General features: G+C 46.5%; 12 protein-coding genes across 12 annotated transcripts; 6 read left to right on the plus strand and 6 right to left on the minus strand. All coding sequences in view use genetic code 12, as the record gives it.

Annotated features, from left to right (window-relative positions):
• Nucleotides 1-632: 632 nt before the first annotated feature.
• On the minus strand, nucleotides 633-3155 carry LODBEIA_P44530 (uncharacterized protein; the record flags this gene model as incomplete). Its single annotated transcript, XM_066974676.1, has 1 exon — nucleotides 633-3155. The coding sequence occupies one exon, from the start codon at nucleotides 3153-3155 to the stop codon at nucleotides 633-635; it is 2523 nt and encodes an 840-aa protein (XP_066831391.1).
• Nucleotides 3156-3732: 577 nt separating this feature from the next.
• LODBEIA_P44540 (uncharacterized protein) lies at nucleotides 3733-4917 on the minus strand (the record flags this gene model as incomplete). The annotated part of the gene is made up of 1 exon (XM_066974677.1): nucleotides 3733-4917. The coding sequence occupies one exon, from the start codon at nucleotides 4915-4917 to the stop codon at nucleotides 3733-3735; it is 1185 nt and encodes a 394-aa protein (XP_066831392.1).
• A 598-nt stretch (nucleotides 4918-5515) lies between these two features.
• LODBEIA_P44550 (uncharacterized protein) lies at nucleotides 5516-7654 on the plus strand (the record flags this gene model as incomplete). The annotated part of the gene is made up of 1 exon (XM_066974678.1): nucleotides 5516-7654. One exon carries the CDS (start codon nucleotides 5516-5518, stop codon nucleotides 7652-7654), a length of 2139 nt encoding a protein of 712 aa, XP_066831393.1.
• Nucleotides 7655-7735: 81 nt separating this feature from the next.
• Nucleotides 7736-8854, minus strand: LODBEIA_P44560 (uncharacterized protein; the record flags this gene model as incomplete). The annotated part of the gene is made up of 1 exon (XM_066974679.1): nucleotides 7736-8854. One exon carries the CDS (start codon nucleotides 8852-8854, stop codon nucleotides 7736-7738), a length of 1119 nt encoding a protein of 372 aa, XP_066831394.1.
• Nucleotides 8855-9058: 204 nt separating this feature from the next.
• LODBEIA_P44570 (uncharacterized protein) lies at nucleotides 9059-9838 on the plus strand (the record flags this gene model as incomplete). The annotated part of the gene is made up of 1 exon (XM_066974680.1): nucleotides 9059-9838. The coding sequence occupies one exon, from the start codon at nucleotides 9059-9061 to the stop codon at nucleotides 9836-9838; it is 780 nt and encodes a 259-aa protein (XP_066831395.1).
• Nucleotides 9839-10004: 166 nt separating this feature from the next.
• LODBEIA_P44580 (uncharacterized protein) lies at nucleotides 10005-11543 on the plus strand (the record flags this gene model as incomplete). The annotated part of the gene is made up of 1 exon (XM_066974681.1): nucleotides 10005-11543. One exon carries the CDS (start codon nucleotides 10005-10007, stop codon nucleotides 11541-11543), a length of 1539 nt encoding a protein of 512 aa, XP_066831396.1.
• Nucleotides 11544-11672: 129 nt separating this feature from the next.
• Nucleotides 11673-14624, minus strand: LODBEIA_P44590 (uncharacterized protein; the record flags this gene model as incomplete). Its single annotated transcript, XM_066974682.1, has 1 exon — nucleotides 11673-14624. The coding sequence occupies one exon, from the start codon at nucleotides 14622-14624 to the stop codon at nucleotides 11673-11675; it is 2952 nt and encodes a 983-aa protein (XP_066831397.1).
• A 200-nt stretch (nucleotides 14625-14824) lies between these two features.
• LODBEIA_P44600 (uncharacterized protein) lies at nucleotides 14825-19954 on the minus strand (the record flags this gene model as incomplete). Its single annotated transcript, XM_066974684.1, has 1 exon — nucleotides 14825-19954. One exon carries the CDS (start codon nucleotides 19952-19954, stop codon nucleotides 14825-14827), a length of 5130 nt encoding a protein of 1709 aa, XP_066831398.1.
• Nucleotides 19955-21076: 1122 nt separating this feature from the next.
• LODBEIA_P44610 (uncharacterized protein) lies at nucleotides 21077-21760 on the plus strand (the record flags this gene model as incomplete). Its single annotated transcript, XM_066974685.1, has 1 exon — nucleotides 21077-21760. The coding sequence occupies one exon, from the start codon at nucleotides 21077-21079 to the stop codon at nucleotides 21758-21760; it is 684 nt and encodes a 227-aa protein (XP_066831399.1).
• A 171-nt stretch (nucleotides 21761-21931) lies between these two features.
• On the plus strand, nucleotides 21932-22411 carry LODBEIA_P44620 (uncharacterized protein; the record flags this gene model as incomplete). Its single annotated transcript, XM_066974686.1, has 2 exons — nucleotides 21932-21953; nucleotides 22158-22411. 2 exons carry the CDS (start codon nucleotides 21932-21934, stop codon nucleotides 22409-22411), a joined length of 276 nt encoding a protein of 91 aa, XP_066831400.1.
• A 144-nt stretch (nucleotides 22412-22555) lies between these two features.
• LODBEIA_P44630 (uncharacterized protein) lies at nucleotides 22556-23122 on the minus strand (the record flags this gene model as incomplete). The annotated part of the gene is made up of 1 exon (XM_066974687.1): nucleotides 22556-23122. The coding sequence occupies one exon, from the start codon at nucleotides 23120-23122 to the stop codon at nucleotides 22556-22558; it is 567 nt and encodes a 188-aa protein (XP_066831401.1).
• Nucleotides 23123-23802: 680 nt separating this feature from the next.
• Nucleotides 23803-26316, plus strand: LODBEIA_P44640 (uncharacterized protein; the record flags this gene model as incomplete). The annotated part of the gene is made up of 1 exon (XM_066974688.1): nucleotides 23803-26316. The coding sequence occupies one exon, from the start codon at nucleotides 23803-23805 to the stop codon at nucleotides 26314-26316; it is 2514 nt and encodes an 837-aa protein (XP_066831402.1).
• Nucleotides 26317-27240: the final 924 nt, after the last annotated feature.

Consider the following 27240-nt stretch of genomic DNA (forward strand, 5'->3'; position numbering starts at 1 on the left):
TTTCTTTCTTTCTTTCTTTCTTTGTTAGAATTATATCTTTACTATAACAACCACCACGACTTGTGGCGAGTTGGCAAAAAAATTGATCCCTATGTCATCACCGTTTCAAGTATATTTTTCACCATGGAAATTTCGTACATACTGCTACAGTACTTCACTTACGAAGTATGCACTCTTTCTTGATGCTTTATTATATTCGCTTGTAGATACAAAACAAACAAACAGAAACAAGGGATAGTGTCTGGCGAGGCTAAAATATTTACCAATAGCTAAATGAAATTATCATCAGCTTCAACTACGTAACGGTTTATTGTTGTTGCTTGTGGTTGTTGCGGGATGTAGATCTAGTTAGAGTGCACTGTGTAGTCACGAGACTATACCAGTATTACTGAACAAGTTGGAGGCAGTGTTTTAACTTCCTCTTTTTACTACTTATCAGCTTGTTATCTACTGCCGCATATCATAGTAATTGACATCCGAGGGAAACTCAGATCCAATGCTCTATACAAGAAGAACCCACAAAATTTGCAACAAAGAGTAAAAAGAACTTCGAGGACTCCAAAAAAAAAAAATGTTGTCTATTACTCTACTGAAAATTTGGATTGATTTCTCACCCCTGCCTCATTAGTTTATCATTTGGCATCAACCTGAGCCTGGCTTTGCGTTTGCGTGCTCTCCACTGAGGCTTTCTCATTGGAGCTTTCCTGAGGGTTTAATGCCACCGCTTTCAACGCATCACTTAGTTTATCTTCTGAGCCATCTTGATTTCCTTGTTTTTCCTCTTGAGCATCTTCTTCAGCCTTCACTACGTCAGCATTCTCATCGTCTTCTTCTCCTTCGTAGTCGTCTTCATCGTCTTCGTCGTCCTCGTCAACGCCGTCATCCTCGTCCTCGTCCTCATCGTCGTCTTCATCATCCTCTTCGTCGTCATCATCCTCGTCCTCATAATCTTCATCCTCGTCATAATCGTCGTCGTCGTCATAGTCGTCGTCAGTGTAATCATCTTCGTCTTCTGTGAAATCACCCTCGTTAAAGCTGCTTGGTTCCTCTTGATAATCCTCATCATCGTCATCAGCGTTCTTTTTCCCAAACTTCATAAAACTCTTGAGCGGCGAGGCAAACGACGACGACGACAAGGGCCTCTCTTGCTTAGGACTCGAAGAAGGCGTGCTATCAAACGAGTTGGAGTAAACTTTTTGCAATAAGCCAGGGTTATCACTGTGGTCCTTTTTGTGTTTCTCATTGTTGGCCATGTGCAGCAATTTTTGGTTTTTGGTAAACCTGTGCGACGAAGCGTCTTTCAAGTAGTTTCCCTCGAGGTCCTCGTCTTCCAACTCACTTGCATCCAAATCATCAAAATCAAGAGGCGTTCTCCAATAGTTGACGTCGTTGAATTTCTCATCGGTCTTGTACTCTTCCATGTAGTTGCGCGGCGAGCCGGGCAGTCTGGGCGACAGCTGTCCCGAGCGAATCGACCTCACATCACTGGTTGTAGACTCTGGAGTTTCATGGTTTTGCATATACTCGGACCATTGGGCGTTATTCCAGTAGGAAGATATCGAGCTGACTTCTTTTATCGGTGGGAAAAAATGGTCAACCAACTCTCCAATGTGAAGATATGAGGACTTGTAACCGGCCAACTCCAAAAGCTCCATATGCACTTCTCCATTGGGGTTGATTGTAAAGATCCGGTGGCTTGGAATGTAAACAGACCTATAACTAATGGCATCGGTTATTCTATTCCCAAACCCAGCGTAAAAGGGTGTAATTTGGTCCTCTTCTTCGCCTTCTTCGTTTTCAAAAATGTCTTTTTCAAAATACAAATTCCTGATATCAGATAAACATGCCATTTTGAAAACTTCGGGTTTTTTCAACACAACTTCTCTTTTCAAAGCAGCCAAAGTTCGATCGGGACTTAGAATCACGGGACCAGCCGGTAGTTTGACCCCGTCCTGATTGACCCCTTGCAAGTACTGTCTTGTAGTGTCGGACTGGCCCAACGAACGAGCCGTCAAGTAAACAATGTGGTACCCATTCTGGTGGATTTCTTGAAACAAGCTCGCCACACCGGGATGGGTCCAGTCCCTTCCAATAAGGTTTAAAACATGCCCTAGAGCGTCCGATTTTGTGATTGTGCCGTCGATATCCGAGATGACTATTGGTGTCGACGATTTCCAGAGAAACAAGTTTGCCGTGACTTGCGACTTGCCCTCGCTCGATTTGAATCTCAACGAGTTTTCACCATAGTGCAAATTCATCTTTGACAATTGATCCGACGTCAACCGCAACGTCTTGAAATAAATTTGGTCGCTTTCGGAGGATGTAGACGAGGAAGAGACTCTCGAGATTGTGCCCGTGGCCGTGGTGGACGAAGTCGCCGTGGTGGTGGCGCTAAGAGGCGTTTCTGCATGCTCTTCAATCTCGCCGCTGTCCGTATCAGAAACATTCGAGATCCGGATGTTGCCGTTCTTGTCCTTGGTTATGATCTGGTCCCAGGCTTTGACGTGCTCGCCTTCGCCTTCGCCTTCGTGGAGGTGATGCTCTCCTTCGATTTCTTGCATAAAGATTTTCTTGAACAACTCTCCTGAATTATCTATATTCTTTTGCGAATTGGCCTTGTACCCGTCCATATCAATCACCATGTCGCCATTCATCTCGACTTTGGTCGGTATGTTCAACTTTTTGGTGATCTTCTTGGCATTCTCCATCACCAACTTGGCCTCGGCAGCTGCAAGCTTGGGACCAGGGATGTCGCTGAGCTTGATCTTTTCATCAAGATCGAGCTCGTCGGGCTCAACATCACTACTAGCTGCCGAGCTCCCCGGTGACGACACGGGCGAGATCACGGGCGAAGTGAGCACGCTATGCGATAGCAAGTGCCCGGAATCATCTGCTTCAAACACGAAATGAGCCTCTCCGCCTTCGCCCAACTTCATGGGCAAGTTGGTCTTGACCCCATTCACATATAGGTCGATTTTCTTCTGCGAGGGTTTGGATATCTGGAAAAGCCCAAACCGGACATGCCACGGCGAAGTGTGGAGAGTTCCATCCGGGTGCTCAATCACTATCACGTCGATTGCCCCAGATAACGTGGCGGGGTTCAAGGAGCTCCACTGATTGTACACATAGCCTCCAACTTTTCCGACGTATTGCATGATCTATTCTTCCAAGGTTATTGCTGGTGGTGGTGGTGGGGGTGGTGCTGCTGCTGTTGTTGTTGTTACTGCTACTTCTACTCCTGATGTGCTATTGAGAGGGGGGATAGGGCTGAGGGCTGAGGGCTGCTAGTTGAGGTTTGACGGCTGAGGGCTGACAGTGGAGGGCTGGTATGCGTTGAGGAAAGACACGGATGGTTATGGATGGAACCAACTATGCCATTTAAGCAAATTGCTCCTCTCCACAGGGAAAGCCGCACAGAGTCGACTCCAATTTGGCAATCGGTTCAACACCACGAGCGAGCTATGAGCCGAGAGACCAGACCACCCAGCAACGCTGACTTTTGCACCCAAAGAAATAAAACAACAACCACATTACATTGATATTATCACAGCTTTCAAAAGTGATGTATTCTCTATACCAATATGACCTTGTAAATAATTGTAACTATACGCAACTATAGAAATAAATAAATGAAAAAAAAACCCTCCAACCACTACCACGACTACCACCACCACTAGAAATGAACTGAAACCAAGCAGAAAGTGAAGCTGTGAAGAAAGGCAAAATTTTTTATTAAGCCACAGTGACGGGATCCAATGTACTGGCAATGTTGCATTGGTGCATCAATCTCCTCTCGTCCTGTCCTTCTTTCCCTTGTCCCTTGAACTCGCCCGTGACCGAGTGCCAAACACCGCGGTTGAAGAACAAGACCAAGTCTCCTTGTTTCCAGGAATGGGCCAAGACGTTCTTTGGCGCAATAGCTGGTCTCATCAACTTGTGGACTTTTTCTCTTGCTTCCTTCAATCCCAAAGTGGTGATTTTCCCGTCTTTGTTCTTGGTGTGAAGTTTGAACAAGCAGCAGCCGTGCGTTTGGAAATGGTGCTGTTTGGTAACAGGGTTGGTCCACACCATTGGCAACTTTTTAACCTTCAGCTCCTCCCATTCGGGCAAGTCGTCAAGGCTCCTCTCCTTGCCTTCGGAAACCATGGTCAATCCGTCGGGGGTAGCGCGAGCTGGCGAGATAAAAATGTATGGGTGTGGCGCATATTCAACGGTGGTGTTCAAGACAAAGTCCTTGTCTTCTTCGCTCAAGTTCTGGAACGCTTGTGCGCCGCTAACAAAACAAGTGGCCCCTTGAGTCAACTTCAATTCGGAGCCGTCATCTTCGTACTTGATGGTTTGATATTGGGTTGCAGGCGGCACTTTGATCCCCAAGAGGGTGGTGACCATTGGTGGGGACAAGTCGTACAAGGCACTGTCAATGTGCCATCTGTAGAATCTCGTCTGTTTACCTTCTTTGATTTGCTCTTCGGTCAATGGGTCGTGGTGGAATGTCGTGTGGGATGGGTGCGTCAAGCTAATGTCTTCGCCGTTTTCATTCCCTGGCTCGTCAGCAGCAAATTTGCCTTGACCCAAAATTTGCACCTGTGGCTGGTCTTTCACTGAACAGCCGTCCTTCTTCAAAACCGACTGGTCGTGCCTAAACTCCTTACCGTGGCCGTAATTAGCTCCGGCGCCTTCCTTTGCCTCGGGAATTGCTGGGTCGAAGCGTTTGGTTAAAATGTATTGCGATTTAGGCGCCAACTCTGCTTGATCTGGAACTATAGCAACCAAGTGGGTAAAAACGGCGTCCTTCAAGATCTTGAAGTCCTCATCGTTCAAATAAGCAGGGTCGTTGTTACAATAAGTCGGAAGTTGGATCGAGCACCCAAACGGAGTATCTGCCAACGGAGTAACAACAACAGAATCTTTATGCATTGTGAAAGTAATAGAAAAGGGCCAAGTTTATCAATCAATACAATGTATCGAGTATGAAAACTTTGGACATTTCCAGGAGAATATTCAAAGCCTATATATACGTGTATGCCACTATTAGCAATCAGTGGTGATCATGGGCCTTTCCCTTATTGATAAGGCTCCACGCATGCAAGGCCCACGACTGAGCCTATTGTTACGGGCAACTCCGCCGGGACCCCGCGGAGTACGCTCATGGAAATCTCCGTCTCTACTTACCACTGCCCGAAGGGGTATGTCTTACTCCTCGGGGTCCGACGAAGAACCCGTGTGCTTGCAACAGGAAAAAGAGCATACTATATCGCTCTTGGAGTCATGGCCTGACTCCAAGAGCTCATTACTATGCTCTGTTGCAGCTGGGTGAGTGACTCCCCATCCTCTTCCTCCATGGTCTTCCTCCACACTCCTCCCGCTGATGGGGCCTTTGTTTGGCGGGAAAAAAAATAAGGCAGAGATGTCCCGCGGGGATTATTTCCGTCGGAAGCGAGCAGAAGGTGGAGGAAGAAGAAGGGAAAGGGGAAGAGGAAAAGGATAAGGACAAGGACAAGGAAGAGGAATCAAGATGGGTCAATACGTCACTTTAGCCACGTGCAACTTGAACCAATGGGCGTTGGACTTTGAAGGGAACAAGGAACGTATCATTGAGAGCATCATTGAAGCCAAAAAGCAAGGAGCGAAATTGCGAGTCGGTCCTGAGTTGGAGATTTGCGGATACGGTTGCTTGGACCATTTCGCGGAGAACGACTTGTATCAGCATAGTTGGGAGGCCTATGGAGACATCTTGCAGGATAAGCGCACCCATGGGATCCTATTGGATGTGGGTATACCCATCATCCACAAGTGCATCAAGTACAATTGCAGAATCATTTCCTACGACGGGCGGATATTGTTGATTAGACCCAAGTTGTCCTTGGCCAACGATGGCAACTATAGAGAAATGAGGTACTTCACCCCTTGGAACAGGCCAAAGTACTACGAGCACTTTCAATTGCCCTACCACATCCGTAAAATCACGGGCCAGTTCAAAGTTGTTATCGGTGATTGTGTCATTGAAACATTGGACACCAAATTGGGGTGCGAGACATGCGAAGAGTTGTTTACCCCGCAGTCTCCTCACATTGCCATGGCCTTGGATGGCGTGGAGATTTTCACCAACTCGAGTGGCTCGCACCATGAATTGAGGAAATTGGACACCCGGTTGGGGTTGATCATGGAAGCTACTAAAAAATGCGGTGGAGTCTACTTGTACGCAAACCAAAGAGGTTGCGACGGAGACCGTCTTTACTATGACGGATGCGCCATTATTGTTGCCAATGGAGAGATCTTGGCCCAGGCATCTCAATTTTCGTTGAAAGACGTCGAGGTGATTAGCGCAACCATCGACTTGGATGATGTTCGTTCGTACAGAAACCAAAAGTCTTCGGGGATGCAAGCGGTTGACAAAGAGCACCCCTACCACATCATCCAATGCGACATGGAGTTGTCGCCAGGCGAGGACGTTTACAACCCAAACGTTGTTCCCACAAAACCGCAAAATGTCAGATACCATTCCCCCGAAGAAGAAATCGCATTTGGGCCCGCGTGCTGGTTATGGGACTATTTGAGAAGATCGAAATGTGGAGGTTATTTCTTGCCCTTGAGTGGAGGTATCGACTCCTGTGCCACTGCCGTGATTGTATACCTGATGTGCCGTTTGGTGGTGGACTCGGACGACGAGCAACCTTTAAAAGACTTGCGCATGTTGACCAAGGACCCCAATTTCACTCCAGAAAAGCCGCAGGATGTCGCCAAGAAGCTCTTTAGTACTTGCTTTATGGGCACTGAAAACTCGTCAAGGGAGACAAGATCTAGAGCCAAGGAATTGTCGGAAAAGATTGGCTCGTACCACATTGACCTTAACATGGATAATCTTGTTACTGCCGTGGTGTCCCTTTTCAAAGTGGCCACTGGAAAAAAACCTATTTTCAAGATCTTTGGTGGCTCGCAAACTGAGAACTTGGCGCTTCAAAACATCCAGGCTCGTTTGCGTATGGTGTTGAGCTACTTGTTCGCCCAGTTGATACCATGGACACGAGGCCTCTCGGTTCCCGGGTTGCTAGTCTTGGGCAGTGCCAATGTTGACGAGTGTTTGCGAGGATACTTGACGAAATACGACTGCTCATCAGCAGACGTCAACCCAATTGGCGGAATTTCAAAGACTGATTTGAAGAGATTCATTGCTTGGGCTGAAAAGAAATTCGAGTTGCCCATCTTGCACGAATTCCTCACCGCGACTCCCACGGCAGAATTGGAACCAATCACCAAGGACTATGTCCAAAGCGACGAAATTGACATGGGAATGACCTACGACGAGCTTTCCAGGTTCGGCAAGTTGAGAAAAGTCGACAAGTGCGGACCGTTGGCAATGTTTGTCAAGTTATACCATGAGTGGTCGCAACCACCTTACAATTTGACTGCTGAGCAAGTGGCGGAAAAAGTCAAGAGGTTCTGGTTTTTTTACGCCATCAACAGACACAAGATGACAACCATGACCCCGGCGTATCACGCCGAGCAGTATTCACCCGATGATAACAGATTCGATTTGAGACCGTTTTTGATCAATCCTAGGTTCCCCCATGCTAGCAAGAAGATTGACGAGATGGTCGATACGATTAACCAGAGACAAAGGGAAATTGACGAGAGCAACAAGAGTGTAGATTAGTTATAAACAAATAGACTAAAAAGACTTTATATACGTTTGCCAAATCAAAAAAAAAAAAAAAAAAAAGAAGAAGAAAGCCTCTCATTTATTCACCTTACCTCCCCATTTGGGAGTTATCCCAAGCTCATCCTTCATAAACTTTTCAGGCGCAGTTGTTTTGCGGATGAAATCAATCACGCATTTCGCCACCTGCATCGGTAAGTCCTCATGCACGAAATGGCCCGTTTTCTCACTGTTGTTGAAAACAACGAGCTGGTACTTACCTTGCATCTGGCCAATCATCAAAGACGTGTCCAAGGACTCGTGCGTGGATAGGATCAACAACTTTGCACCTTTGAAAGCGATAAAGTTGTCCGAGAGGTTTTTGAACCACGTTGTCCAGTACGGCTGCGTGTGTCGCAAATCGGTCTTCCAGGTCAACGTATCCAAGTTTAACAAATGCGGAACTGAGATCTCAGCGGAAGCACGATTGTTGAGTAACGTCTTGATATGCCACTGTATAGCCTGGTCGAGTGATGCGAATCTTGGCGGTATTCGGTCTATGAATTGTGGCATCGCGTTTAACGACGAAATGGCCGTTTCTTCAATTATGTCTAGTAAGATCAACCCTTTCACGAGTGCATGAGGGTTCTCGGTTGCGTATTTGGCAAACACCGCTCCGCCTAAGGAATGGCCCAATAGGAAAATGGACTTTGGAGCGTATTTCGTCACGAGTTTGTCTAGCACGACCTTGACGTCCTCCACCAAGACGTTCAATGTGTATTCCTGCTCAGCTTGAGAATCGCCGTGGCCCCTCATATCGAAAAGAATTATGCTTATCGACTCGTCCGGGAAGAAAAATCGTGAAAACTCGCCAAATGTCATCGATGAAGAACCAGCTCCATGATGACAGACCAATAGCGGGCCGGGGTTCTTTGCCTGTTTGTAGTACGTTTTGATCCTTGCGCCTGGAGCCGGTAGTATCTCCGTCTCGAACGTGTCCCGAAAACTCTCATAGTTTCTTATAATCTTTTTGTCATCGTCACCATTCTCATCATCATTGCCAGCAACGCGTAGTGGCTGATCCGGCAGTTTCGCGGAAAAGCCCGATCCACTACTAACCGCGGTCTCATCAGTCGGCTCCTCTGAAAGCAGCGAGAGACCAAGCGCAGCCTCTTGCTTTTTGATCCTCTTCAAGAAGACCTTTTGCAAATCAGACATACGAAAGTGTCCCGAGTTTCAGAGCTTGGGTTGGTTATTGTAAAGGGTGAACTATCGGGAGGAAAAACCGTGTGAGAGGGAGAGAGAAAGCGGTAGAGAATCCATGCGCATGTATGTGAGTGAGTGAGTGTGAGTTCGTAACGATGGTCCTTCCTCAATGGCCTCTCCCTATAAATGAGCGACCTCACTCCACATTTTGAATTTATGGCAGTGGCCTTATTCATCGGATACAAGGCGCTTTTGAGGAATGAGACGCCGGTGGCATGCATCGTGACCAAAGGAGACGAGATCCTCAGCATTGGCTACAATTATACAAACACGTCGTTGAATGGAACCAAACACGCCGAGTTTATCGCGTGCAGCAGGTTGGCAGATGATACAAATTTCCAAGAGTTGACACTCTATGTAACGGTCGAGCCGTGCATCATGTGCGCTTCGTATTTGCGCCAGCTACATTTTGGAAAAGTGGTCTTTGGTTGCGGTAATGACCGGTTCGGAGGCGCAGGAACCATCTTGTCGGTGCACAACGACCGTGAATTCGCCAACGCTCCGTTTCAGGCACTCGACGGTATATGTAGGACAGAAGCCATTCAGCTATTGCGGAACTTCTACATCCAAGAAAATGAATCGGCCCCGAGTCCCAAGGTGAAGAAAAACAAGAATATCGACGAGAAGGAATACCCCATGAACCCGCTTGAATCGCTGAGAATGGAGCACGCGTCGTTCTATGGCAAAGAGAGGCTCATTCAGAGTGGCAGGGAATTAACTCCGAAGGCGAACTTGGGGTACAGCATCGCCAACTATCTCGATATCCATAGGCTCCGGAAAGTTCCGTATTTGGAAAAAGAGTTGGGCGACGTGACTTTGCAGCAGTTGGAAGAGTTCAGCTCTCTCTTTTACGATGTCGATAAGGATGGCCAGGTGGTTTACTCCAAACAGGTGGAAAGATACCAACCCAAGAGGCGGAAGTTGCTGGAATCTTGAAAGCCGAGTCACGTGACACTCGATCTAGAGTATAGAAAAATTGTATATGGAGAGAGAGAAGGAGAGGGAATGAGGAAACGAGGGACATGAACAGACTTGAACAAGACCAGAACAGACTTTTAGAGGTGGCTTCCCTCCCAACTATCATAGACGCTTGTTTTTCTAAATGAACGACTCCGATGATGACTTTTTGTCCGGGGCAGAAGAAACCAGATCACCGTCCTCTCGTTTATCATCCTCAGCGCCAGAGTCGCGTGCACCGAAAGATGGAGTATCAGCACGCACGAGATCACGAGGCGCGATAAGCGACTTGAGAGGCGCCAATGGATACGCGTGGGAGGACGAGTACCAGAGGTCATGGGATATAGTCAAGGACGACGAGCAAGGGAGCGGCTCCTTCGAGGCGATGGTGCAGACGATCATTGAGAATCGGAAAAAGAAAATCATGAAGAACCCAAGTACACCGTTCCAGCGTGGGATCATTCGGACATTGGTGATTGTCCTTGACGGCTCGCTTTCCATGGCTGAAAAGGACTTGCGGCCCACGAGACTATCACTCACGTTGAACTATCTACAGGAGTTTGTCGTGGAGTTTTTCGACCAGAACCCCATATCGCAAGTGGGGATCATCTTGATGCGGAATGGGGTTGCCAATTTGATCAGCGAAGTGAGCGGGCTGCCGCAGTACCACATTGACAAATTGCGCCTCCTCAAGGCGCGCCAGCATAATAAATTCGAGCCAAAAGGAGACCCCTCGTTGCAAAACTCTTTGGAAATGGCCCGATCGCTATTGAAGTTCAATTTTGGAACCACGTCCAACAACACGAAAAACTCCAAGGAGGTGCTCGTGGTTTTCGGCTCCTTGTTCACGAGCGACCCTGGAAACATCCACAAGACAATCGACGGCTTGGTGAAGGACGACATCAAAGTGCGAGTCATTGGACTATCTGCTCAAGTCGCTATCTGCCAGGAGCTTGTAAACCGCACCAACCACGAGCCACGAAACACCATGTCTAAACACTATGGTGTCATCATGAACGAGTACCATTTCAAAGAACTCTTGATGGACTGCGTGACTCCACTACCGTTGATGGATAAGGCGCAGAAAAATACCGTCGACGAGTCCAGAGGCGTGCCCGTGATTAAAATGGGGTTCCCCACAAAGATCCAGCCGTCGATTACCTCGACTATAGGCAACTCGGACTTTACCGTCGAGTTCCCCCGCTTGAACGCGTCGTACCCGACGCAGGGATCCGAAGAATCGAGAGACGTAGTAGAGATCAACAACAACAGCAACAGCAGCAACAGCAGCAATTTGCCTCAGGCGTCGTCGTCGTCGATAGTCGGTTACCAGTGTCCACAATGCAAGAGCAAAGTGTGCAATCTACCTACGATCTGCCCCGTTTGCGGATTGATGCTCATCCTTTCTACCCACTTGGCGAGATCCTATCACCATTTGGTGCCCCTAGCACCTTACAAAGAGGTTGAAGTGAGCGCCACCTACGCCAGCGAATATTGCTTCGGGTGCCAGCTCAAGTTCCCCGCGGGTGTAGAGACTAGTAGCGCGTCGAGAAGAGCCATCGAGTCGTTAACTAGCTCGAGGTATCAGTGCGTGCGATGCGAGCAGGACTTTTGTATCAACTGCGACGTTTTCGTCCACGAAGTGTTGCACAATTGTCCAGGTTGCGAAAATCTCACTTCTTAGAAAGCAAAAAGAACAAAAAGATGAGTTGATGTAGCGTATTTTCGGGTTTTTTTTTTTCGTTTTTTCATTCATCTTTAAATATAAAGTTTAGAGAGTGACTTGTAGCGATCGGGGTATTGCGCATCTATCTTACTTCCCCCAACTACTTCCTCCGCCGCTTCTCTTGCTTGAAGAGCTTCCACCCCATGTCGAATTGCTTCCCGCGCCACCCCACGTCGACGCATTGCCTGCACCGCCCCATGCGGATCCGTTCCCCTTTGCAGCGGCACCCCAAGTCGAGCCATTGCCTTTAGCTTTACCAGCAGAGCCCCAAGTCGAAGCGGCACCACCACTACCACCATTCCCGATTCCACTACTTCTTGCGGCTCCGCCCCAGGCCGAGGCATTTCCCTTTGAGTTCCACGTCGAACTGGATCCGCTGTTCCACGACGATGCACCTCCCCAGCTCGAAGTTCCGCCAAAAGCTGGGGTCTTACCACCCCCGCCGCTGCCGGCGCCATTCCATGCAGAAGCGCCTCCGCGGCCCCAAGCCGATGCACCACCTGCGGCTGCCGGAGTAGCACCCCCATTCCAAGCTGATCTGTCGCCTTGTGCGTTGTTGATGATTCCACTGGCAAGCGGCTTGGGGAATTGTTGAACAGCGGCTTCTGAACTTCCTCCGATAAACTTGAGATACGGGATCGCCTCGCCTCTGATCAAGACCAGCAAGTCTGTCTTGAGAACCTTGACTTTCTTGCTCTTTGTATGCAATTCCACCCGCGCGTAAACGTCATCTGCTTCTGACACTTTGCCCTTTAGACCTTTGTAGCTGCCAACTCTTATCGCAACGTCCTTATAAAGTAACTTGTCTCTTCCTCCAAAGCGGGTCTTGAGTCCCTGCACAGCCAACGAGTCCGGTGCTTTCAATTTAGGGTTCATGCTCGTGAGATCTGGACCAAAACTCTTTGAAACCATCGAGTCCTTTGTGGAAATTGTGCTAACGGTCATCCTGTTGGCCACAAAGATACCCAAGTTTTCAATTAATTCATTGGACTTGACAAACAAGGTGTTTTTGTAAATATGCAAGATTGCACCTTCACGCCCTTTTTCTCCTACAGACTCCTTAACGGTGTCGCCGACTTTTATCGTGAATCCATTTTTGTCTGTGGCAACCTGTTCTTGGCGGCTTTGCCTCACCTTGGATGCAATGGCAGACGGCTTGACGTCCATCAATCTGCCATCCGTGGTGAGAATTTCGAAAATGTTCTTTTCGGCCTTGACAATCACACCGACTGTCGTCGCACTCAACTCGACGAGGTCCTTGATTTCGAACTTCAAATTGGCAGAGTCCATGCCCTTTTCGACAGTCGACGAAGCATCGGTGGCTTTCACCAAATAATTGGCAAAAACTTTGACATCTTCTTTTGTCTGGTCACTGACCAACACCACCGAATCGCCTTCGATTTTGATGACCAAACCGGTCTCGTCAAAGTGCTTACCTTCAACAATACGAACATGGTCACCCTCGTGGAAGATTTTCCTTAAATCGCTGGGCGGCACAGTGATTCTCAGGTCTATGAATTTGGGGTCTCCGCTTTTGGTGACTCTAATGACAATTTCGTCTATGGAAGCCTCAACCACCAGACCTATGGTTTTGGCTTGCTCGCCTCTCCGCACCTCTACTTTATCTCCGGGTTGGAACGGCGTTGATTGATTGCTTTCACCCAAGCTTTTGTTTTTGAGGGAGCTCACAATTCGCTTCAAGTCCAATTCTTCGCTTTCAGAACCCGCTTGGAAGAGTTCAAGCTCCCCCAACGTGGGCTGGACATCCTGCGTTTGAAGGAATTGCAATTTGAAGTCTTTATACATGTAACCTTCGACGTATTCGTCTCCCTTGTAAATATAGGCTCTGGCGCCCTTTTGCTGCAAACTCAACCCATCGTACATCTTGGCCTGTTGCGGATCAAATCTTTGAGGAGGTGGCCTGATCCTCAGCTTAACGACTTTGCCATCGATGATCTCGTCGTTTTTGCCGTAATCAAGACGCGGAACAATTTTACACCTCACGTCCAAACCATTTTCTGACAAATTGTCCACAATGGCAAGATCGCCCTTGTACTTGCCTCTGTTGATTCGAACATAGATGCCCGGTTTAAGCTCAACGTCCGACGATTTGACTTGTTTCAACAAGTCAGGGTACTCCTTGACGGAAACTAATAGTTTGTCCCTACCATAGATGTTCACCATACCTTGGATAGCCTTGTCGATTGCATCTGGTCTCTTGGCTTCGATATAAACGTAGCCTCTAAATGAGTCCCTCTGAAACACAGTCAATATATCTAGCGGCATCCTTTGCCTTTCCAAAGTTCGCTTTTTCTCGTACAATTTTCGAACAATTTCCTTCTCCTTGCCCGGCGAGCACTTGATGGCGTAAATGGAAGGATCGTTGATGGAGGGCATCAAAAGCTTTTGAGACACGAGTCCGTTTGCTGAAGATTCGCCTCGGTAAACCACGTGGCTCTTCTTATACCTCTGCTTCAACGTCTCTGCCAACTGCTCTGCATCTTGGTCTTCTGCCACTTGGCGACGACGATCGTATTCTCGATGCAATCTATCGTCATGGGGTTGCGGACCAGCATCTTCATGCGCGTGGTCATCGCTGATAAACTGCTCCCTCAACATTTCCGCCTCTTCGTCGTCTTCCTCGGCGTCTTCGTCCTCGTCCTCGTCGACCTCGGCTTCGATATCAAAGAACTGGTTGGCTCCTCCTTTTCTTCTCTTCCTTCGACTACTCGATACTTCATCTTCATCATCGTCATCATCGTCGTCATCTTCATCGTCATCTTCATCGTCGTTGTCGTTGTCGTTGTCGTTGTCGTTGTCGTTGTCATTTTCATTTTCATTGTCATTGTCGTCTTCTCCTTCTCCATCATCTTCACCGTTGTCACCCCCGCTTTTCACTTTGGGTTCCTCTTCTTCTTCTTCATCATCGTCCTCTCTTGGTCGCTTATTTGGGTTCTGCTGCTCTTGCGCTGCGATTCTAAACTCCTCGTCTAGCGAGGTGTCATCATTGGTTTCTTCTTTGAGATGCACGCTTGACATGGCAAAGCTTCAGAAGATATATCCGTTGTGATGGAGTAGTTGTGGGTGAAGAAGGTCTGGTAAAAATGGGAGTTGAGTGGTAAATGTATTCCATATTTTGCGTGATAGATTGTTTCTGTTGCAATGTTGGAAAATGCACCTTAAAAACAGGTCGTGTGGATTAGAACAAAATTGGCTTACATATAGAGGATATATACATTTCACTCTTCTACATAGACATGAACCAAGTACTTTAACAACTTATGGACAGCAAAGATGTGCCAGGGCACCAACGAGCCGTCCTCTAGTTGCTGCGACTCACTGGTAAACAGATCCCACTCTCCATCGATTTTGCGAGTGCCGAGGATATCATTCAACACCACCAACTTCTTGTACTGCTCAAGGAGTTGTCTCATCAAAACGTCCAAATTCCAGTAATTCGAGCAGCTGAGAAGATTAACCTCAAAAACAAGATGGCTCAAGAAATCGTCTGCTTTTGCGTCCTTGCATTCTCTGACCAAGTATCCCACTTTCATGCCCACTCTGCTTGGAGAGCTTGTAGACGGCAATTTAACTCTTGGTATGACTCCGTAGACGTCATCTTCGGGACCTTTCATGACCAGATCGGCATCATAAAGAGAAGTAAAGGAGTTGCCATTCGCGCCTGGCGTGTTGCAAGCATCCTGAGGTGATAAAAAGTTGGAAGGTGCGTTCAAAAACTGTTGAGGAGAATGAAACGACAATGCTGTGGGAGACGATGTCAATATCGAATCGGCATTCTGCCCTAGTGGTGAGGCTTCTTCTCCGCTTGCAAAGCTTTTAAAGTTGAAAGCAGTGTGCTGCTCCTTGTCGTGCTGATGCTCGGGCGAGTTATTGCTCATAAAGCTGCTTTTGAAATGCGAGCCTTGAGTAATAGTAGTATGCAATATCCTGGGTATTGGCATGGCCGACAAAACAATGAGAGAAATGTCCTTAAACTTCAAGCTTAGTCTTTTCCAGTGAACTAGCTCGTCGTCCGGTATGATTCCATTGATTCTAGTTAAAACTAGGAACTTCTTTGCTCCCGGTTGAGTCGATTTGTCTCCGAGATTGTTCAACTTGCGGAAAAGATCGGCTGATATGTTCCACATGTCATCAGCAATGCTGGCAGTATCCATTTTATCTCCATTGGAAACTCTATTCTGCGTCGTTGATGCATTATTATTAATTTGATTATTATGATTATGACTATGGGTGCTGTTGGGGGCTGTTGCCGGCTTGTTCTCAGAAGTATACCACGCTTTGGTGTAGGTAACTTGGCCTAATGGGTCCGACCATGCGGCTGCAAACCACGTTTTGTCAATCGATCTTTCATAGGCCAAGTGGATAAAGCTATCATCGCAGTTGCCTCCAAATTTGTAGCCATTATTGATGAATTTAAACTGGATGTGTGAAGGCGGCTCCTTGACCAAAGGCGCGTATATTCCACTTGAAAGAAGAACTTCCGTGTTTGAAGCGCGTGGGCAAGCGTTGTACAACATCAGCGAAAGCCTGGTCACAGTGTAGTTGCTAAGCACACGCAACTTGAGTTCGCCGCCGAAACTCTTGACTAGCATTTTGGAAGGTAAAATTTTGGTGAAAACCTGCACCAACGGCAACTGGTGATTGATTAAGGCTACTTTGAAGTTTCTTAAAACCTTGCACAATTGAAGTGAGGAATTGAAGCTTTCGTCAAAGTTAATGACAAGAATCAAAAGCGGCTGGTCAAACTCAAAATTGCCTGTTTTGTTTATCAAGTCAAGCTTGATTAATTCCACCAAGGAAGTCAACTTCTTGTTCAATTGGCTGTAATACTCGTTGCGTTTGTGGCTCAAATCGTTATGGAGAAGCATGACTCCATCACAAACCGAATCCAAATCTGTTCGAGTTTCAACAGTAGACAAATTCAATTTCGAAATCGTGCCAAAATTGCTGTCCTTGTAGTTGCTCACAATTTTCTCCACAACTTCGAATATATAAGACTTTGCACTCGCCATGCTGCTTTCCCCGACTGCCAATATCTGGAAATTTTTGGACTTGTTCAAGGGCGAGAAATTCATATACTTCCAAAACTTGAGCGATAAGCTGTTAACATTTAAAATTTGGTTGTTTTTCTGCAACTTGACTTTCACAGCCTTTGTCGGAAACAAGTTGGGGGTATTGCTACCACCACCACCACTACTACCACTGCCGCCACTGCCACTGCCACTACCACCACCACTACCAGCGGCGGCGGCGGCAACGTCGTTGACAAGACTGTCAATCAAACCCTTGTAGCTTGTGAAATTTTTCTCATTGTCCGGCTGTTTGTCGAGTGTGCAATTCCAAACATATTTGTTGAGAGCTTTCACTCTCGATCCCGCGTCATGAAACTTGTCCTCGAGAAAGTCCAATTCGCATTCAAATGAATCTAGTTCAGGCAGTTCTAGGTCCAGTATAAACTCGCCCAATTGGACTTGATACGATGTAGGAAATGCTTTGCCAATGTAGTTTTCCAACGCAGTTTCCAAATTCACCGAGCGCCAACTTGGGCGAAAACCAACAACATCTTCGCCTCCTGCTCCCCCTGCCCCACTCCCCTCGCGCGAGATTTTCTCCTCAACGGGGCATAAACTAGGGGTCATGCCGAGATCAAAAACAACGTTGCTTGTCAACACATTCAAAAACTCGCTGATGTTGGTCAGTTTCACAATCAAATCTGCATCTGTTGTCTCCAAGTCGTTTTCCCATTCGTCTTCGCTCATGGAAAAGGATGGGATTAGTCTCGTGCTATTCAAGTTGTTCATCAAGAACGAGTCGGGGATGGATGAAATGTTCACGCTTCGTAGCACCAAGGGCAAATAGTTGGAAGGATCATTCATCCTGCCTTGAAAATCGGCAGCTCCGCCCTTTTCAAGAAGGGCCAGATTAGCTGGCGTGGGTGAAGCTTTTGATTGTTGAAAATTTGACACTTCTTGAAAGAATGGAGTCATCGGTACTCCATCGATGGATGGAAATGGAGAATCTGACTTGAACGAGAACCTGGCCGGCATATTGACGAGGGGCGATCCTAACAAACCCGATGCAGCGTTCATATTAACATTGTTGACGGTGCTCATCACCGACGACGACGACGCCAATGACGACATTTGGAAATCAGCAGCGCCAGTTTGACTCAGCATGATACCATTATTGTTGTTGTTGTTGTTGTACTGAGGGAAATTGTCCTCTCGCTCGTTTGATTTGACTGGTGTCGTGTCAACAACGGCCACGTCGTCTTCGTCGCTCTCTTCGCTGCTAATGAATACCTCCAGGAGCAGCGATTTTTTGGACAGTTCATCCCTTCCCATTAGGCTCTCCGAAGTAGCACTTGTAGCTCGTGTTGTTGGAAACGGTAGTGTTATGCCAACGTCCGCTTCTTTATTGATGAAAAATTTCCCTCCCTTGCCATATTTCTTGTCAATGTTCTTTTCAATGATTGGGTTGAAAGGGATGGGAGAAAATGCAGATTTTTTCCTCCGTTTCAGGAAGTCTAACGAAGCTGTGGCCACATCTCTTTGGTTTCCGCTTCGCCATCCCTTGTCCCGGAAAGAGGTATCGACACCGGGAGCAGCAAAATTGGCCACTGGCGTTGGATTCATTGGCGCTGGCGCACCGGGATCTTCATAATCAGGAGTCAAGTTTTCCGCCACAGTCATTCTGTCCTTTAAAGCTTCAAAATATGGCAATTGGGCGGGCACGTTTTTGACATCACTGGTTGTCATCAGTTTTCCGTCGCCAGTCTCTGACTCACGAGCGACATCATTATTTTTGTTTGCAAAAAAATTCTCGGAGGTAGGATGAGAAGAACTTTCGTCGTTTAGAGATTCTCCGAACAAATCCACGTCCTCAACATCGCCATTGTTAGCTTCTTCTTCTTCTTCTTCTTCTTCTTCTTCTTCTTCTTCTTCTTCTTCTTCTTCTCCTCCTTCTTCTTTTGCCTTCCCACTCGGCTGACTATCCAGGTTGGATTCCTCCGCGGGCTCTTCGGCTTGGTCGCTATCGTCACCGTCACCAAACAAGTCATCAACTTCCTCCATGTCATCGTCGTTTCCATGATGTTGTTTATCTTCTTGGAAAACCTCCTTGTCCATCGATTTCGAGAAAAAATCCCCCGTTACTTGCATATCGAAATGGGCTGCCCCCATTGGACTCGTCATGCTGACATATTCCACCGATTGTGGGTCTTTTATGGGCTCAACTGTAGGTTCTGCGAAAAGTGCACTCGAGTTGGACACAGGCTCGTTACTCAACGCGGCGGTCCGCGGGAAATGTCCATTGTGCTCTTCTCTTGATCGATCTGAGTTTTGGTGAATGGTGAAATCCAAAAACTCAGATAGTAAATTCATAGGATTCGACACCTGGGACACTTGCTCGCGAGAAGCGGGAGGTTTAATGCGCCGCTCCTCGCTTCCAAATTGAAGAAGGCAAAGGTCCCATGGCCACAAGATGTACTTTGTATTTTCTACCGCATGTATGAATTTCGATATGAGTGAAGTCTGGTTATTCAAGTGTTTGAGGTTCGGCACTAGTTTAACCCATATTGTGTCTGTTGGGATTTCCTTATTCGTGCTATACTCGAGCAATTTTTTGATAACATCCTCATTGTCAAATTGAGGAGTGTCGACAAAGTTGTTGCGTATGTTTTCGTTATCGAATAAATGGCAACGGATACCTCCCGGCAGAATGTAGATCACGTAATCGCGAGCTAGAGCTCGATCTCGAGCTGACGCTGGAGCTGACTCTGGTGGGTATAGTACCAGCGAGCTGACTAGTTGCAAGGACCGGCGCTGGACACACGAGACCAAAAGGTCGCCGTTTTCGAGCAAGAATGGGTCGACGCTAAATGGTGTATAGTGGATGTCGTCTTGGGATATAATGCAATGGTTGCCAAACAATTTGATCGAGTGTTGGAATGCAAGGTTGTATAGAAACATTTTCTTTACCGCTTTCAAAAAGCTTAGGCTTGCAAGCGTGAGCTCCTTGCTATTTGGTGTTCGTGACTTTGCTGGATCGGCGAGTACCTTGGCCGGCACAGTCTCCGTATGCTTGAGAAGCAACTTCTTGTCATTGTCCGAACTTAGGTTGTGGTCGTCGCTGTCTTTGATTCCCGTGTCGTCCAATGCAAACTGGTACAAGCTCTTGTTGTAGTATGTGATTAAAATTTTGGGATTCTGATGCCGAAGCGTGAGCTCCAACTCCAACAACGCCTGGTCGTTGAGATCTGTGCTGTTGTAAATCCAATATTGAATGTTAGTTAGGTGACCAATCTTGAAGCAGTTGGTTTTGATATTTGAAATGTGCTTTTCTGACATCTTCTCTTTTTTTTTTTTGTATGTATAATTGTTACCACGTATACCTGGTAATCATAGTCTCGGGTCTTTGTTTTGCAACTGATAACGTCTTTGTTCACAACAACGAGGGGTCTTTGAAAACAAGGAACGGGGAGTGGGGTGGGAAGGTAATTGGGGAGGGTAATGGTAAAGGGAAGGGGTAAGGGGACCGAGACCTGGGTCGTAAATGTCTCGAGCATATGGTAGCACGCATGTTGAAATTTTCACACCAAGAGGGGGGGGCAGAATAAGAGGGATTCAATCTGTCAAGGAGTCGATCAAGCTAAAGCCTGCCTAAACCACCGCCCCAACAACCTCCAAGGTAGCAAGAGAGTCGGGTTCAGGTCTCACTATTTAATAAACTGGTATTCCCGCCTTCACTCTTTCTCTCTCTCTCGTAAGAATAGTTTTCGCAGCAGCTTTCAACGCTACACTGTGTGTTCACATGAATTGTTGGTATCGTTAGAAAGCAGAATTGTTGGGAAGGAGAACCTGCTAGGAACCACCAGGGAAGATCCCAAAGTGTACTTGTTCCGCCATTGACTCAATGTGTTTGCAAGAAGGGGTCTGATGAGCGCCATTGCAAAAAGAATACACGGGAGAAAGAGGCGATGAAGAAGGGGAAGAAAGGGAGGGAGATCACGTGATGCAGGAACCAAACAAGTCAACCCCCTTCTCCCTGTCATAGCGATACTTGAAACAGATATGCCACCGCAGGAGGCCTATTGGTGCGTCTCCTCAGTCTGTCGCTCTAGTTGTCGTGTAGTAGCACTGATGTTGAGCTTTTGACGATATGCCATAAAGGAGCTTGAATATATCCCCTCTGAAAGGAAGATTGCTTGTTGTACTGTGGGGAGCAAGTATGCGTTTAACAGTTGCTTAGAAATGCGCTTTTGAGTTGATACTTTCAGTCAATTGATCTTAATCTCAGCAAGCCCCTTGCCTCCTCCTCTTTCTACTGCTAAACCACTCCCCCTCTCCAAAGCTCAATTACATTATATATATCGATTTATATAAGGTTGCCAGTTTCCTTTCTCAACCCTTGAGTCCTATATTTTCCAAAAAAAAATACAGCTTTTATTTCCAACACCTAATCCGAGTCTAATGTCTGCATACGGTTTTGTCAAGATAGAGAGAGATGTGAAAAAGGCCATCCCCAACCCAAACAAGCCCACACCTCAAACCGGTACTCAATTGCCCAGGACGCAAGTATCAGATTTTACTCTCAATTATGCAACTGAAAAGTTGCCTGCGAAAGTGCTCAACCATTCCATCAGAGTCTACTTGTACAGTCAAGCAATCATCAAGGACCAATTCCCGCAATGGAAGTTGAGCCCCGAGTTGGTTTTCGTCACGAGTTTGCTCCATGATATCGGCACCACGAACGAGAACATGCACGCGACCAAAATGTCCTTTGAATTCTACGGGGGACTCTTGTCTCGTGAGTTGATCTTGGCCAAGACTCAAAACCAGGACTATGCTGACGCCGTAAGCGAAGCCATCATTAGACACCAAGATTTGGGCGAGACGGGATACATCACCACTTTGGGGTTGATTTTGCAGATTGCCACGATTTTAGACAACGTGGGATTGAACTCGCACTTGATTCATGAAGATACCTTGGATGCGGTGAACAAAGCCTACACTCGTGATGGATGGTTGAACTGTTTTGCCGATGCCATTGGAAACGAAAACAGGTTGAAGCCTTGGGGCCACACGAGTGCTTTGGGAGTTGACGACTTCCCCAACGACGTCTTGAAGAACAAGTTGAAGTATGAAAAGTTGTAGCTTGTAGATCTCATGGTGTGTCTGTGTGTCTACTCCCGTGCATACTAGCGGCGGAAAAGAACCAAAAAGAGAAAAAAAAATACACACCTATTTTATCGAAAGTGGTATGTAAAACATCAACGGTTGTGACTGGCCCTCTTTAGACATCAACTCTCATTGCGCTACAAGATAATGGCAGAGCATGACAATACTCGTATGTTTCTTACCTACTTGAAAATAGGTTTCTTGTTTCGTCGTTACAAACAAAAAGAGTGTACGTGATACTAACTGGCAAGTCCATTGAAATCTTTGACTTTGAGCGCATGTCAAGAGGAGATGAAGTGGGGAGGAAGGGAAGGAGTATACCTCGGGACACGTCGCTCAACGTTGAAAGGTTCAAGGCGCCGCATCCGTCTAGCGATTTTAAAGGCATCGGATTTATCGGAAGAGATCCAGGGAAAGATCTTTGAGCTTACTGATCAAGCGATCCAAAACTACAAGGTTGAGAAAGATGTTGCAGCCTATTTGAAAAAAGAACTAGATCAGATTTACGGGCCAACATGGCACGTAATAGTTGGAAAGAGCTTTGGAAGCTATGTTACTCACGAGCAAGGCTACTTTATTTATTTCTACATAGGAGAACTAGCCTTTTTGATATTCAAGAGTGGTTGAGAAACCGTAATCAAAACATATCTTTACTTCTTTGAATCTGAATCTGAATCTAAATCTATCATATCTATACTACTTGCAAACAATAAAGGAAAGAGCGTCTAAACGAAGGATTTCTGTCTTCTTTTTTTTTTCATCTCATTCCATTCAGGTTTGGAATTTCTCCTCTTGGCCACCGAATAAGGTGAATACAGGAGCATGTAACTTGTCTCTTCCCTTCAAGAAGTCCAATTCCATGACGAACAAGAATTCCACGATTTCAGCACCTGCCTTGTGAGCCAACTCACCCGCACCGAAAGCCGAACCGCCAGTGGCCAAGATATCATCGACAATCAAGACTTTTGCTCCCTTTGGAATGACCCCTTCTTGAAGCTCAAACACATCTGCACCGTATTCCTTTTGAAACTCGACTTTGTAGACGGGGCCGGGCAATTTGCCTGGTTTCCTCACTGGGATGAAGCCGGCATTCAAGGCCAAGGCCAACGTTGGTCCAAACAAGAAGCCTCTACTTTCCAAACCAATGACATAGTCAATCTTCTTATCGCCAACGTGCAATTTGAACGCAGTGACCAATTTATTGAATAGTTGCGGATCTGCAAATAGCGGCAAAAAGTCTTCGAAAAGTATGCCTTCTTTTGGGAAATTTGGGAATTGTTTCAAATTGGCTTTCAATTCTTTGGCCAATGCGCTGATCTCTTTCACGGTGTCGGTCATTCTCTCGTCTCGCTTACTGAGGTATGATATTTCCGTGTGTTTGCTTTCAAAGAAGGGTCTGAATTTGGAGACTTTGGGGTGGTTCTAGCTTGCAAAACTTCGTGATAAAACTCGAAACTTACAAAGATGTCACACTTGAAGACTGTGGAGTCAAAAAAAAAATACATACATAATAGACTGCAACACTTGCACGTGCCCGTTTTCGCTTGACTCCGCCAGTGTCTCGTTTGCGGAATCTGCGACATTGACTGTTGCGTCACTGCTACCAAGTCGACGCAAGCTGCAGCACTTGCACGTGACCGTTTGCGCTTGAATCCGCCAGTGTCTTGTTTGCAAAGTCTGCGACGTTGGCTGTCGCGTCACTGCTTGCGTTGGCGTGGTAGCAGTGACGCGACAGCGTGTCTGATTTTCACTGTTTACAAATAGAACGCGTCGCTACACGCACACACACACACACAGAGATACATACTATACCGTATCAAACAAGTAACTTTCTACCACCTGATTCAGTTCAATCTCAGTTCAACTTTCACAACATCTTTTGCATTTGAGTAGCGATTTGTCTACTACTTCAAGAGTACACCTTGTTCAAGCTAACGCACTAGCATCTACGCATATTTTTTTTTTTTTTTTGATTTTACCTCCATCGGCTCATACAAATTTGACGCTATCCAAAACACATGTCTACTATCCACCGATACGATAGCGCCACGTTTGAAAGTCCATCTCGAGTGTTGGAGATGGACGAAAGGGAGATTAATAGAAAGATCAGCCAAGGAATTGATCGGGACATCCTCAAGGAAAATGGCAGAACGCCAGTTAGATTTGGCAGTGGAGTCGATTATGACGCTGGCAGGGACCGAAGATCGCCTATTAGAAGCCAGCTTGGTATGGATATCAATGCATTCAAAGACGCGCGGACGCCAACTCGATTAGTTGTGCGAAATGATGTCGATCCTGTTAAAGAGCGAAGGTCGCCGACTAAAGCCCAGCCTACCAAAGCCCAGCCTAGTAATGTGGAAACCAATGCACTCAAAGATCAAAGATTGGGCCATTCCCGATATGACACAGATCTGTTTCGAGAGAGGAGATCACCAGCCAAAGCTGGTAAGAGCCGCTCACCCCTACACAGGGCCACTGCCGCCGACAGCAACAACACCACCAACAACGCAGAATATATATTTAATAACCACAGTCATTTGCATCAACTTCAGGAAGAAAACTCGCGGCTCATAAAAGAAGTATCGAACCTCAAGGCTGAATTGACCAAGATGGAACTAAGAAGGGATTCATTGGACGAGGCGTTGCAATCCTGCTCTGGTGATTTACTCTTGGAGAAGCAGAGAGTAGTGGAATTAGAACAAAGGGAAAAGTACATGAAGTTGGAAATTGAAAATCTAAAAGAAGCTAATAGCTCTATACCGAAGTTGAATGGGAAAATCGATTTCTACAAGAATCACATCAACACTTTGCAGAAATCCAACCTCGAGCTTGATAATATGAGAGTCAGACAATTGGCCAAATTAGAGCAGTTGGTTGCTCAGCGAACATTATGGAGAAAACACTGTCGTTGTTTTGTTCCATCAGACAAGAGGGAGGCGCATAGGGAGACGCAGAAAGAAACGCAAAGGCAAGTTTCTCTGGAAGCTGAAAAAATGCCAAATGGTCCTCCAGAGACAAGTGCCTGTGCAGAAGCGCGAGCAAACAACAATGATGCGTCTCTGGTGAAAGCAAACAACCCACCTTTTAATGCCGACCAGATGTTGCTGATGCTCGAGGAAGTGAAAAAATTGCTCACTAGCCTTCTTCTGAGCCCAGTTGAGAGAGACGTTGGACTCTTGCGAAACGAGGCTTTAGAATTGTTGAAAATATATTTTGCAAATGAAATTGAAACTGCAGCTGCAAAAGCATTTGGAAATAAAAAAGCTGCCGATCGTGTTTCAGCTACACAGAGAAAAGATGATTGTGGAAATGGAAATTGCAGTGACAGTGACAGTGACATTAACAGTGACGACGCAAGCAAGGGCCTTGTGTCTGATGATGTTGATAGCAAAACGAAAAAGTCGCTGAATAGCCCCATACCCATACTGCAGCCAGTGTCGAAACCTCTGAAGCCACATATATCGGATGAAGGCGCATCTCGAACAGACGCAGAGATTTCGACGCCGGTAAAGGATCTGCTGAGCACTGTGAACCTAGTGAAGGATCAACAAAAGAGCATTCTGCCAGAGAGAGCAGTCTCGGCCCTGTCTTTTACTCCTAAAGTGCAACTCAACATTTACTTGAACACGAAACAAAATGGTGATTGGAAGCAACAAGACCTCGTCTTGGAAAATGTTGCCTATAGCCCGGATGTTGAAAAGAGCTCAAAAGAAGCTGGGCGTCGTGTCTCAAACTCGGAATCAACGGAGAAACCAGAGCTTGAAAATCTGCAATCTGAGTCCAATATGCCATTGAAAACGACAACAATAACGGTTTGCTCACCTCCCGCAAAAGAGGATTGCAAACGACAGTCTGGGCGTCTGGAGAAACAAAGTCTGTCTCAAGAATCTGGAGCCGATGCTTCGAACAGAAACCACAAAAGTGATGATGAGCCCGTTCACTTCCCCGCATCTTCAAGCCGCGTTTCCAAAAAAATGATTGACCATGCTAGTCAGAATAATTTTACGCGGCAAAAAGACAAGATTGATCAACAATCGCCACCAGTTACCCCAACTCGTTTATCTTCAGGAGACGTTTTGCAACAATACAGCAAGCTGATATCGGGGATTATTTCTCCTCCCGATTGGCATGCAGGTGCAAAGAGTGTCAAAGGACCCTCTGAGTCTGTGAAGGATTATTGCAGCGGGGGACGATACCCACCAGAGAATATTCCGGACTCAGATCCCACCATTTCGCCACGACATCAACAACCCATATCTAGCCAATTCAAAATGCATCCTGAAGCTACCAGCACGCGCAAGTCAGCACACTTTGTCAACAGCAGAGAGCCAACACAATACGCCAAGGGTCAGGCTAACCCATACAGCACCACTACCACCACTAGTACAGCTACTACTACTGAAACTGATGAGATGTTATTGACTCCCGATGCAAGTCCCGAGATAGACTGTGAGGGCTGCTTTGGGAAGGAGGACATCACTGGCTCGAAGCTTCTTGGAGACTACGTGCGGTATGAAAAGCAATGCTCGTAATATACTATCTAGCCTGGTGTTTTTTTGTTTTTTATTTTTTTTTCTTTTTGATTGCGTTCTGAAGTAGGCCGCGCAATAGCAGTTGCAAAAGAAAATAAAAAGCGGTACAGCCATGTGTTTACTGTGTTTTCAGTGTTTACTGGACGATAGCGATGTTTACTTTTTTTTGGGAACCTGAACAGCTGCTCTATGGCGTAAGAGACATCTATCCCACAAACTCCACTTCCCCGCCACTTTCCGCCAGAATTCACGCTGCAGGGAGGGAGGAAATCGGTCACGGCGTGAACGTGCATAGCAAGACTCTGTGTTTATCAAATAAAATAAAGAAGAAAATCATCTCGTTAAATGAAGAGATCCACTTTTGTCGATCTTCGTGTGGGTGCGTTAGAGTTGAAAGAGCGAGAGAGAGAGAGAGAGAGGCGGTAGAGCAGATTTCAAACATGAACGCATCTGGTGCTATGCAGCGGCACTAGCGAAAGTAAGTCATAGCAATATTTACTATTCTGGTAATTTAGTTGATCTAGAGTTGGAATGGGAGGTTGCTTCAGTTCCAAACGCATTGAACCTTTTAATGGACTGCTCTTCTCTTGCACGGGAACATGACCCAGGGCAGGGGATGAAACAAAGAGGGGGATTGCAATTTTTGATCTGGACGTAGTGGAGTGTCCCCATTTTCGGTCAAAGTTGTGGGCAATTGCTGATGGTGTAGATGGTGAAGATGGTGGAGGTGATTGCCAGTTGCAAATTTATACTTTCGCTTAACGCGGCTTGTGTTTACCTTTTCCGATTTCTTTCTTCTTTTCTCTCTCTCACCATTGCCGTACTTTGACTCTGCAGTTTTACGTAGTGGTGGAATAAGCGGCGATGATACCAGAGGATAATAATGTGGAGTTAATAAAAACATGAGAGGGGAGGAGGAGGAGG

Source organism: Lodderomyces beijingensis, assembly GCF_963989305.1.
Source record: "Lodderomyces beijingensis strain CBS 14171 genome assembly, chromosome: 5".
Taxonomy (NCBI): Eukaryota; Fungi; Ascomycota; class Pichiomycetes; order Serinales; family Debaryomycetaceae; genus Lodderomyces; species Lodderomyces beijingensis.